Here is a 12,236-nt window from a genome sequence, read left to right as displayed (position 1 = left end):
GTCACTTTCTCAATCAACTATAAAACTGACATCTTGATAAATTAATAAAAATGTTTCTAAAATTATCTACTGAACAAATTTTCACATTAAATAAATCTGTTGATAGCTGGACATATGCCCTTCTAAGAGCACCAAAGTAACAAATATGAAAGCTATGAAAATTTGGATTAAAATAATCCTACCTGCAGGCCTTGTCCATCCACAGTAACAGAGTTAGCTCTTTGCATTTTGTTCTTGTCGGTCACTTTGTTTGACTGCTGGGAACTACCCTTTTCCCTTTTCACTGTCGCTTGTCTTTCCTGTTAGGAAAAAATCTTTTATCAAAATATTGAAAATATTTAATTGCTTTACTACAAAGGCAACATAGAGAAGAATCTCATGGCTACTAACTTGGACCCAGCTTCCTAATTTGGGGTTTCTAATGAATAATATGAAACCAGATGCTTTCTACTGGCTCAAAATATATGATAGATGCATGACCATAATATCAGTTAAAGAAAGGTTGTGAAAGAAAACCAAAACATATTATCATAGGTGCCCAATTATGACTCTGTTAAAAGTTCTTAAGGACTACTAAAGCTAATCATTTTCATAAAAAATGGTACAGATAATACTACAGGTCTGTAAAGAAATTTGTACTGAGCACTAAATTTAATGCTTATAAATAAATGCAATATTGAAAATAGACCCTTAAACTACTATTAATCATCAAGAGTGACATAAAACTTAAAACACACACTCCTTCCCAGCTAACACTTATATTCACCATAACAGAAAACATTTTCATAGTTGTCTTCTTCCTGTTTCTATTTCTTCTCCTCTCACTCTTTTCAACCCAATCTAATAAACTTTTATCACCACTAATGCACCAAATCACGTTTTATTCAAATCACCAGTGACCTGCTCATTTGCTGCACTTGTTGATCAGTCTTCAACTTATCAATTTTTAAGCAGCATTTGACAGAATTTACCTTTTCTTCTAGAAAATTTGGTTCAATTGGGTTCCAGAACACTTTTCTTAGCTCTCCTCTTACTTTACTAACTTCTCCCTAAGTCTTTTCTGTTATTCCTCCTCCAGCCTTATAATCTCAACATTTAACCCTTGACCTTTCCCTTGGGTCTCTCATCTTCACTGTGTACACACACTCCCTAGGTAACTTCATTTACACCCAAGGCTTTTGACTTCAATTTGATAATGAAGACTAAGTTTGTATTCCCTGTTAAGAAAAGGAATATTCTTGCCATATCAGTAAACAACGATATCACAGAGATCAGCAATTTCATCCCTCTAAATGTGGATTTCTGACCCCTAAGGGCAACCAGGAAGAACAATACCACCTTGCTGCAGCCACTCTGTATGGTGAGCACTGAGGAACTCAGAGTGTGAAAAAAATGCAGGATACTGGTCTTAGATAGCCGAGATGCATATGAAATCATTTCAGTGTCCAGATTCTTGCATCATCCCATACAGAAAAAGCTTCAAATTTCTTAACTTGGGATATCTGGTTTTAATTCACAAAAATATTTTTGATGTTCATAATACCTGCCTTCTGTTGCAAATTTCTATATATCCTGACTCCTGCCCCCACATCCTCAGAGCAGTTCTCTCAGGGTTACTTGAAATGTTGTCTCCTGGGCTTAAGTCCTAAAAATTCCCACCAAATAAAACATAACCCTGAGCTTTTAGGTTGTAACTATTTTTTATGTCAACACTGCTCAGATTTTCCCCAGGAGCTTAATTCCTATAAATAAATGCCCTTTCTCTCTGTCCATATAAGTATCTAGAATGCATATGAATCCTGAAACAATAAAAACTAATTAAAAGTTTCTCCCTATCCACCTTAAAAATAAATCCCAAACTGGATGATGATTCATCACATCTATCATTACATGTTTTAAGCCCCCATTATCTTATTTGCCTTAATTATTGTGGCCATCACCTTAATGAGTCAATCACGTTCCATTTTGTCTCCCTCCAGGTGATTCTCTATGTAACAGCCACACTCATCCCTTATTATTGCACTCCAGCTACACCAACCCCATCTTTGTTTCTTGATCACAACAATTGTGCCTTAATACAGGGCTCTTACATCCATTCTGCACTCTGCTGGACAGCTCTTCTTGCTCCTGGTCAAATATTAGACTCTGTTCCTTTATATGTTTGTGTGTATGCATACTTTTTTTTATAATTTAAAATGTTGTCTATTGAATACTGGTCTTCCTACACTTTAATCAAAGTTCCATAGAGAAATGACTTTGCTTAACTGTTTCACATTGAATCCTAGATCAGTGCCTAATAAAATCACTATAAATGAATGCAGAAATAAATCAGTCTTAACATTCAAAAAATCAAGCAATTTAAAGTGCCTGAAATATTGTGTTGAGAAGAATACCTAAGGCATGTCTAAGCTTGATATGAAAAATGGTCCTGATCAATTAGCAATGTCTCCTATGTGCGCTTAAAGGTCTGAGTGCCATGTATTCTCTGTAATATATTCAGATACATATATATGTTTCTGTTCCTATATTTGCATGTATTTTGTCAATTACTTCTCAATTACTGTCATTTAGGAAAATATTTTTAAGTGGAATTAAAAGTAAAGCTCTTTTTATATATATTAAGGCCAAATGGAACAGAAAACTTCTTGGACCAAAATAAATGCTAATCAGCATAGCCCTTTTATAGTCCTTGCAATTTCATGGTGCACTGAATATATTTTTGTGTAGATAAAAATAGCTTGTGCAATAGGATTCCTGAAATTCAAATTCTTTGGAAACTGATATATATTCATATAAGCAGAATTTCTGGCAAAGATATTGGTATTTTAAGGAACAGATCATTCTTTCTAAGCATGTAACTTACATTTTGTCCACAGATAGTTAAGAGTATAATGAATAAATGAGTGAATTATAGGATGAGATTTGGAGTCAGAAATCCCAAGTGGAATCCATCTCCGCTACTTAAATACTATGTAGCCTTAGAGAATTGAGTCTTACTCAAATGGAGTCAGCAATACCTATTTCTCAAAGTTGTATATGACTTAAAAGAAAATATATAAAGTTCTAATGTTGTGCCTACATTGCTGCTAAGTCGCTTCCGTCGTGTCCAACTCTGTGCGACCCCATAGACGGCAGCCCACCAGGCTCCCCCATCCCTGAGATTCTGTAGGCAAGAATACTGGAGTGGGTTGCCATTTCCTTCTCCAACGCATGAAAGTGAAAAGTGAAAGTGAAGTCGCTCAGTCGTGTCCGACTCTTAGCGACCCCCACAGACAGCAGCCCACCAGGCTCCTGCATCCATGGGATTTTCCAGGCAAGAGTACTGGAGTGGGGTGCCATTCTCCACAATTATGTTAACATGCCATAAAATATTAAACCTGAGACGTTTGTTCTATCTCTAAACAAATCAATCTTAACAAACTGCAGCATTTACTCCATATTATTCCTTCACAGTTGTGTCTCTTTACAGAAACTCAATTTAGATATTGGTTTAAAATGTAATATAAATTAAGGGAAAGCATTTTAGAATACAGAGCTGAGCTGTTTTTGAAAACACGAAAGCAGCAAAATGAAATATTCAACAAATTTCATGAACTGAAAAGAACTTCAAGAAACTATTCAGTAGTCGAACTTCCTAACTCACAGGTAAGTTACCGTAAATTAATTTCTGTAAACCCATACGGAATCCTCCTAACAAAACCTCTTCTATAGGCCTGCAAACTTTTATTGATTATAACCGAACAGTCTGAATACTCATCAACTTTTTGGAGAGGGCTGTAAAAAACAACCAACCAACCAACCAACGGTCCTAGTGCATGTGCTAAATAAATGAAAGTTATAGTGAATAATGTAAAATAGGTATAGCTTTTCCATTAGGGTGCTCTTTAATATCACCATTATGTAAAATGCTTGTTATATTTTCAAATACATATATATGAAAAAGTTAACTAATTATAGTAGGCATACTTATAAATGAGTAAAGCTCAGCAACCTACATTTGAAAATCCATAGCATGGTGCGCTGAGTTCAAGCATGTAATACTTGGTGGGTGTGGGGATTTTTTTTTCTGAGTTCTAACATTCAGGTAAATAAAATGTGGTAACAGTGTTTTATAAAAATCTACACTGTGAAAGTTATCATTTATATATCGTATATTCTGCCTTGTAATCCAATATTGTTATTTAGCATTAAATTCCCAAATGCTTGAGTTATAAGATCTAAATAAAATTTAAGTTGATTAGTCACAATGAAACTCAGTATTTGCATCCAGACTATTTATAAATGTAATTCTGGGCATTTAAAACAAGTGAGTATATGTCTGTAAAGAATTACCAAATTATCAATTAATAATATTTTATTCTTAGCCCATAGAGCTGGGCTTCCCTGGTGGCTTAGCAGTAAAGAATACACCTGGCAATGCTGGGCATATTTTATCCATGGGTTAGGAAGATCCCCTGGAAGAGGAAATGGCAACCCATTCCAGTATTCTTGCCTGGGAAATCCCATGGAGAGAGGAGCCTAGTTGGCTACAGTCCATGGGATGCCAAAAGAGCTGGGCATGACTTAGCAACAAAACAATAAAAAAAGTGTATAGCTGGGGGAAATCCTGAAACTCTAGCTGGCAGAAAGCACTTGTTTAAGTGATTTCATTTCTTTCTAGGGGGGTCATCCCTCTAAGAAAACTGCAGACTAGACAAATCTAATGCTTTCTAGTAGCAATAGTAAAATAAAAAAAAAAAAAATTTAAAAACCCTAAATTGACTTTTCAATTGTTAAAACTTTATTTTTAAAGTCTAGAATCATAAGAGGTATATCACAGATTATGAAAAAACTTCAGTCAACTCATCATCTAGATAATAAAACATATTTATTCAAATACACACACACACCAAGAATAAAGTGGTTTCTTTGTTTAATGGAAATATGCTTAGTGGTTGGAATTTCTAGAATTAATCAGACTGACAATTTAAAAACAGGAAAGACTCATAAACCATCTAATATTTTTTCATGGTTTTCTTTGTATTATACTAATTTGTTTCATGTTTACTTCCAAATTGTATGGAAGTCTCTCTGAGCTATTCACTATATTTTACTTAAGCAGCATAGGATAACAGGAGAGTAGTTGAATACTTTTCCCTATTTCCACTAAGAAAATCTTTACTTCTTTTCAATTCTATATGAGCCACAGGAAGGGTCAAGCAATTACATCTTTGAAAAATCTGATGTCCACCAAAATGTCACTGGCCCATGTTGGGGGTTGATTTTCCCTGACTGGCCAAGTTCTATTATGATATCTAAGAATGTTACTTCCAATGCTAAAGTTATAGAAAAATTTCAGGAAGAGCTTGCCAGCATTATTTTGCATCTTTATTCAGGATAAAAGTGCTCTGTGATAATATGGGGCAGTACTTATCACTTCACCTTCAGATTTTTTTTTTTTTTTTATGTTTTGGGGCTCTAAATCACAAACTAAATTAGTTATAATTAAGGTAAATTTTGTCCTGCCAGATAAATTATCCTAGATATAAAGAGTTGGAAAATTATTGCTTCAATCAATAGGAATTATTCAAACACTGAAAAGAGCTGCTTTAACCAAAAAAATGAAAGAACATAGAACATATAACTACAAAATATAAAATACAGTTATCGATATTTCAGCATTTTCAAATATCAACCATTTGTGTTTGCTATGCAGACATTTAAAACATAGAATTCAGTGTCTTGTGATCCTTAGACTCCACTAACTGGGCAATATGTTCTATTAGGATTCCAAAATAATCACCGTCATCATAAACAGAGAAGAAAAGATGAAAAGACAATCCACAGAAGACAGAAAGATGCGATAAATGAAATAAAAAGACGTCACTTTAAAATATGTGCTCTAAAAAAAGTCTTTTTCTGTCTCATGCTGGTTCTCAGAAGTAGAGTGTTTGTAAGTTGCTGAAAAGTGCTTTCACAAAAGAGATGTTTACCACAATACTTAAGCCTGCTGTTATCGATCACTCACAGACGACAAGCAGCAAGTGATGATTACCTCAAGCACAGGATTTTCTTCTCTTTGTCCAATCTCAGCATGAGAGACAGGCAGTGGCAAAGCGCCTTGATTGGTACAAAAGCCACAAAGGGTGGGGGCGAGTTTTGCTTGCCTGCCAACAGTATCCTTTACTGGAATCTCACAACCTGCTTTCTCTGCTACTGCATCACTTGCCCAAGTGGTGCCTTAGCCCATTCTGCTACTGGAGCTAGGCCCTAAGCATTTCCCTGACACTCTAACATTTTAACTTGAGGAACACAATGTAAAATATCTCCCTGAAGCAGGAGTGTTACCATGTTCACCAGGATTTAGACAAGTTACAAACTCCAAGAAAGCAACTTAATAACAGTTGCAAAGCTGCACCTTTAATTATCACAACCTTATTACAAGATTTAAACATGTTCCTGCTGAGAAACATTAAATCATTTCAATCATGGTGAAGGCTCAAAATCTACTAGAAATCCTTAGAAGTTGCAGGGAAACACAGCTGAGTAGCAAAGTAGTCTTGATATTTTTAGAAATATTTTATATAGTTTTAAGCACAGCTATGACAAATGATATAGAGATTTCCATTTCTTTTTAATTAGTTAAATAAATACTTATTCAAAAAGCAAAAAATATTTTGTACAAAGGCAAAAACGTGGGCTTGGAGGCTGTATTCGAGCTTTGTCTCTGTAAGGACTTGGGCAAGTAAGTTGTTTACCTCTCTAAGCCATCCAGTAATTCATCTATAAAATGGGAAGTTTCAAGTGATGATAAATTGAGAAAAAGCAGATAAAGTACTAGCATTAATTAGGCACTCAGTAAATGACAGTAATTTTTAAAATAGTAAAAAAAAAAAAAAGGCTACATTTTATCATTAACTCAGGTAGGTTTTTTTGTAAAGATGGGGCTTGTGAAGAAGTACTTTATTTACTTTACAGTATTTTATTTATTTTTCCAGATGTCACCATAACTCAGTGTGATAATCTGAGTCTTTTGTAGGAAGACAGAGGAAAACAACTGAGACAGAATCAATCCTAGTCTTAACATAAGGATTAAGGTGCTACTCACCAACTCAGCCTGAAGGTAAAATTTATACCTTGATCCACAGCCCTGTGGATCATATATCACACATGATAATGTGTATTCTCGTCTAGCATAATTTCATACTGAATGTTAAGTGTGAAAGATTAGAAGATTTCTGTTCAAGAAATTCTGATTAGAAGAAATGAAATTTAGGAATGGGAAAGTCCATGCCAAAATCATTTGGGCTGTTTACTAGCTATGGCTGTGCCACTAGAAAATTAGGTCCCAGTGTATAGACCTCAACACCACTCACTCTCCATTCCCTTGATAAACCGTAATAATTGATGGCCATGGAAAACTGAAGATTAAAAACCTATAAGTAGCTCTCTTGTATTTTCATAGTCATTATCTCGTTCTATCAGGTGAGTTAAAAGCTTAACTTAGTAATTTCTATGTATCTGTTTATGCAAGTTCTAAGTAGAATTTATCTTATATTTTGAACTGTGTAATTTAATTATCACTCAAACCAATGAGTTTTGAGTATACAATAAGGTGTTACCATGAAAAATTACTTACATCCTTTGGAAAGGTACAGAAAACAAGATACGTGTGTGTGTGTGTGTGTGGGTGGGTGGGTATGTGTGGGTGGGTGTAGGAAGGTCAGTCAAGTTGGCCTGGATGCAATGTCTATAAAAGATTTGAGAATTAGTAATAAAAAGTGAGAGGTTTTTACACTGAAATTGATTTGTAGATGTCTGTGAGTTTTTCTTATACTTTTAAACAATTGAAAGTATTTTCTTAATAAACAGATATCTTTTCACAAAATAAGGTATGCTTTTGTTATACTTTGAAACAATTGATAATTGAAACTTATTGTGGGCAATAAGGCTATGATGTATGCAAGAAAGGGTCTATGCCACTTCTAAATAATAGATGTATCCACAAAGAAAAGCTCTTGCTCCCAAGTGAAAAGTTTAGCCAATAAATATACATTTACATATATGCACACACAAAACCAATATAGCTTCATATATATATATATATATATATATATACATATTCAGTATAGGAAGACTTTTTAAAACTTCATAGCAGAAAACAATGACAAATAAAAAAAATCATGTTTTGGAAACAGCAATTTTGGTCTATTAATTTTATTTATAGTGTACAAATCACATGACTAAATATGGGAGAGCTTTTGAGATTAACAAGTCTAAAGAAAAAAATTTTTAATTTGCAGTTAATTATCTAATAAGCTATGATGGGGCAAAAATAAACTCAATTATCTTAACCATAAAGTTAATTCTCTGACATTAAAAAAATTAGCCTAAATAATAAACTTTTCTAATACCTATGTTACCTGAGTGTAATTTAACATGTCTACTTTAGAATAATTATAATAATAATGGTATCAGCTGACTTAAAGAATACCAAAATAGTTTAATATCTCTCAGAGTAGAAACATTATATATGAATCATAGCTACTAGTATATTTTAGGTATGTCTGTAGTTATAAAAGGAAATTTTTAAAAATGTAATGAGGCAGTCTACACTGATTAGAAAATACTTTAGAGCAGAAGAGAGAGAGATTATTACTATTTGTGCAATTATCTATCTTGTAAGTGGTGTTGGAGAAGACTATTGAAAGTCCCTTGGACTGCAAGGAGATCCAACCAGTCCATCCTAAAGGAGATCAGTCCTGAATATTCATTGGAAGGACTGATGTTGAAGCTGAAACTCTAATACTTTGGCCACCTGATGCAAAGAGCTGACTCATTTGAAAAGACCCTGATGCTGGGAAAGATTGAGGGCAGGAGGAGAAGGGGATGAGAGAGGATGAGATGGCTAGATGGCATCACCAACTCAATAGACATGAGTTTGGGTGGACTCTGGGAGTTGGTGATGGACAGGGAGGCCTTGTTTGCTGTGGTCTGTGGGGTTGCAAAGAGTCGGACACGACTAAGCGACTGAACTGAACTGAACTGAAAATAAATCAGACTCATATAGTATTTAGATATCATGAGTAATATATTCTAAGCAAGCAGATTCAAATTATAATTTTAAGTGAAAAAATACCATCTGAGCATATGCTTTAGAGATAATAGCAACTGAATGGGGTATCATCAGAGAAAAATGTAGAGGCTTTACTTCATTAATTTGAAGGTAAAGTTAACACTTTACTGAAAATAAATGCTGTGGCAATGCTTACATTTATTTTCAAAATCAAAGTCATTTATTTAATGACTTATGGTATTCCTATGACTTCCTATGCAATGTTTTATGCTAAGTGATTAATGTAGATGTACTCTTTTAAAAGTGATAGGCACTTCAATGTGAACAAGAGTTTCTCGATTTACCATCACTGCAAGCTACATTTTAAGGGCTTACACTAGTGAACTGTTTGGGTTTTCTGCAAAGTTTAAATGTGACAAATAGGAATAACGCTATTCTTACACACGGGTCAAAACTCTGCAAAGTCACTGTTATTTTATCCTGCTTATTCTGTGCCACATAACTTCTTGTTTCCCTAATGCCTGTCACGAAGGTAGATGGTACAGGCTTCAAGTCTATCCCAACATGAAAATATTAATACAAAGATCCCAATTCCAAATATAAGAATATGAGACAAAATAAAACATACAAATTAACATTAGTATGTCACTCTCACAGCCCAAAATGGTCTTTATAACAATACGGATGGATAATGACCTATAATTGTAAGTGTGAAAACCTTTTTTGCTTACGCACCTCAGGGGCTGAAACTCCTGAAGTGGGCAGAGTCTGCTGAAAAAGAGAAGTTCATATTAAAACTGAAAAAAAGTCATACTGAAAGCAAATACCAATGAAAATTATATCACTACACACCTATGAAATAATTGAGTACATTACAAGTGCATTTCTTTGTCATAATTTTTCTTCTTACTTTCTTTAATAAGCAAAGATCTCTTCATGAAATAAAGATCGTTCTAAAGCAGAAGAGATCATGTTATAGAGTTACTCATTCAAAATACAATTTCATATGTTTAAAGTAGACTAACATTTGGTCAATTTCACAGACCTCTCTATAATAACAGTGATATATTACACTCATATTTTGGAATGAGACCTCATCTCCAAGTTCCATTATCATTCATAAACCATTCTTACTAACTTTTTCACTTGCCCATTTACCAGCCCACTATTTCACTTTCCAGTCCAACTCTCAATCCTATCTCAAAAACACTCATCTTCTTTTTGATGTAGATAAAGCTTATGGAGTTGAATTAACGTGATATTCTGGAAATAAAAAGTACATATTCCATTAATAGCAGTAAGAATTCAAAATATAATGAAATAAGTAGAAAAATTTTCCTTGAGAATAATTATTAAAAGATTAAGTTAAATACACTGAAACCAGTCTTTGTGACAGTATATCTTCAATTACCCACTACCTGTTCTTTTCTGAGTCACATGGGGAATGTTTTTTTGTTTGTTTGTTTGTTTTGTTTTATTTTTTCTGGCAAGAAACAGAGATTCATTTACCAAATTCCAAAAAGCTGTGGCCTATGGGACTTTATACCATAAAACAAAAATCTGGATGAACAGGTGATAAATTACACTCATCATACTAGATAAATATTTTCTTTGGTTCAAGCAGGAGTAGGAAAGGTTGATAGGAAGCTAGTTCTTAGACACTGTATCTCTAGAAAGAAGAGAACACTCAAAATATTTGAGTTTCCTCTCCTGTACCAAGCCATGTGAGGAGAACTCCCAAAATGAGAACAAAAGAGCTGAGAGTTCAGATACTAGTTTATTCCCTTACCCAGCTGAACACCAGAAAGGAAGTAAAACCCAGAAGAATAAATAGCTACATGAGAGGTTTGTGGCTACTGGATCCTTCTAGAAGGATCCAACACATCCAAGAGCAGAACAAAACAAGTGTAAGACAGCCCTAGAGGAAATTAGTGTTCAGGAATAAAACTTTTTGCCATTTTATACTGTGAAGGAGGAGAGTGAAAAAGCTGGCATAAATTCAACATTTTAAAAAAATAAGATCATGGGGCATCATTTCATGGCAAATAGAAGGGGAAAAGTTGGAAGCAGTGACAGATTTTCTCTTCTTGGGCTCCAAAATCACTGTGGACACTGACGGCATCCATGAAATTAGAAGATGCTTGCTTCTTGGAAGGAAGGCCATGACAAACCTACACAGTGTATTAAAAAGCAAAGACCACTTTGCCAACAAATGTCCATACGGTCAAAGCTATGGTCTTTCCAGTAGTCATGTATGGAGGGAAGAGTTGGACCATAAAGAAGGTTGAGCACCAAAGAATGGATGCTTTCAAATTGTGGTGCTGGAGAAGACTTTTGAGAGTCCCTTGGAAAGCAAGGCAGTCAAATCAGTCAATCCCAAAAGAAATCAACCCTGAATATTTACTGGAAAGACTGATGCTGAAGCTGAAGCTCCAATGATTTGGACACCTAATCTGGAGAGCCGACTCACTGGAAAAGACCCTGATTCTGGGAAAGATTGAAGGCAAAAGGAGACGAGGACTTTTTTGGATAGCATCACCAATTCAATGGACATGAACTTGGGAGAACTCCAGGAGGGACAGGGAGGCCTGTTGTGCTGCAGTCCATGGGTTGCAAACAGTTGGACATGACTTAGCGACTGAACAACAATAACAACAACAATACAACACTGGAATATATTTCCAGACTGTAAGTATAAATTACTATAGCAACAGATTTTCATCAAAAAAAGTTATGGAGTCTGGGAAGATGAACTTGGGACAACTATCCCATTAACAGGAGAAGCCTCTGGGGGCCACTGATGCTGTTTCTCAGATTGACAACAGGTTTGATAGAACTTTCATTGAAAGCTTCTGGTGTTGGTAATACGCTTGACTTCTGAGTCCAAGTCACTCAATATAACAACCCAGGGCAATTGGAGGTAGGGAAATTGTGTGTGTTAGCTTCTGTTTGGGCCAGTTCAGAGCATTTTGTCAGCCCTCTACCTTTCTTACTTCTTGGTTGAAGTTTAGATCTAAATAAACATTTAAAGACACAGATGTAGCTCTTCTATCTTTATTACAATATACAAATGTGTGATCTCCTTAAATCCAGATTAAGTGGCTTATCTTATGGCATTGACCTGAGAGAGTCTCCAGAGACTCTCAAGAAATCAAATAAAGATGCTCAACCAGCAGTCACT

General features: G+C 34.8%; 1 protein-coding gene across 9 annotated transcripts in view; it reads right to left on the bottom strand.

Annotated features, from left to right (window-relative positions):
• DGKB (diacylglycerol kinase beta) overlaps nucleotides 1-12,236 on the bottom strand; it is a 1,123,143-nt gene that overhangs the window by 541,511 nt on the left and 569,396 nt on the right. For 5 of the 9 annotated variants that reach the window (XM_086397581.1, XM_086397582.1, XM_086397583.1 and 2 more), the window contains 2 exons: nucleotides 9,791-9,826; nucleotides 183-299 (listed from right to left, as the gene is read on the bottom strand). In XM_086397581.1, coding sequence (XP_086253707.1) covers nucleotides 183-299; nucleotides 9,791-9,826 — 153 coding nt within the window. The remainder of the gene's footprint in view (nucleotides 1-182; nucleotides 300-9,790; nucleotides 9,827-12,236) is intronic. The other 4 variants (XM_086397586.1, XM_086397584.1, XM_086397587.1 and 1 more) reach the window with 2 other exon arrangements.

Source organism: Bos grunniens, chromosome 4 (assembly GCF_055505025.1).
Source record: "Bos grunniens cultivar Pamir isolate PY7600 chromosome 4, Bosgru_T2T1.0, whole genome shotgun sequence".
NCBI classification, from domain to species: Eukaryota; Metazoa; Chordata; class Mammalia; order Artiodactyla; family Bovidae; genus Bos; species Bos grunniens.
The sequence above is the reverse complement of the archived record's forward strand: the minus strand, read 5'-3'. Positions and strand labels throughout refer to the sequence as shown.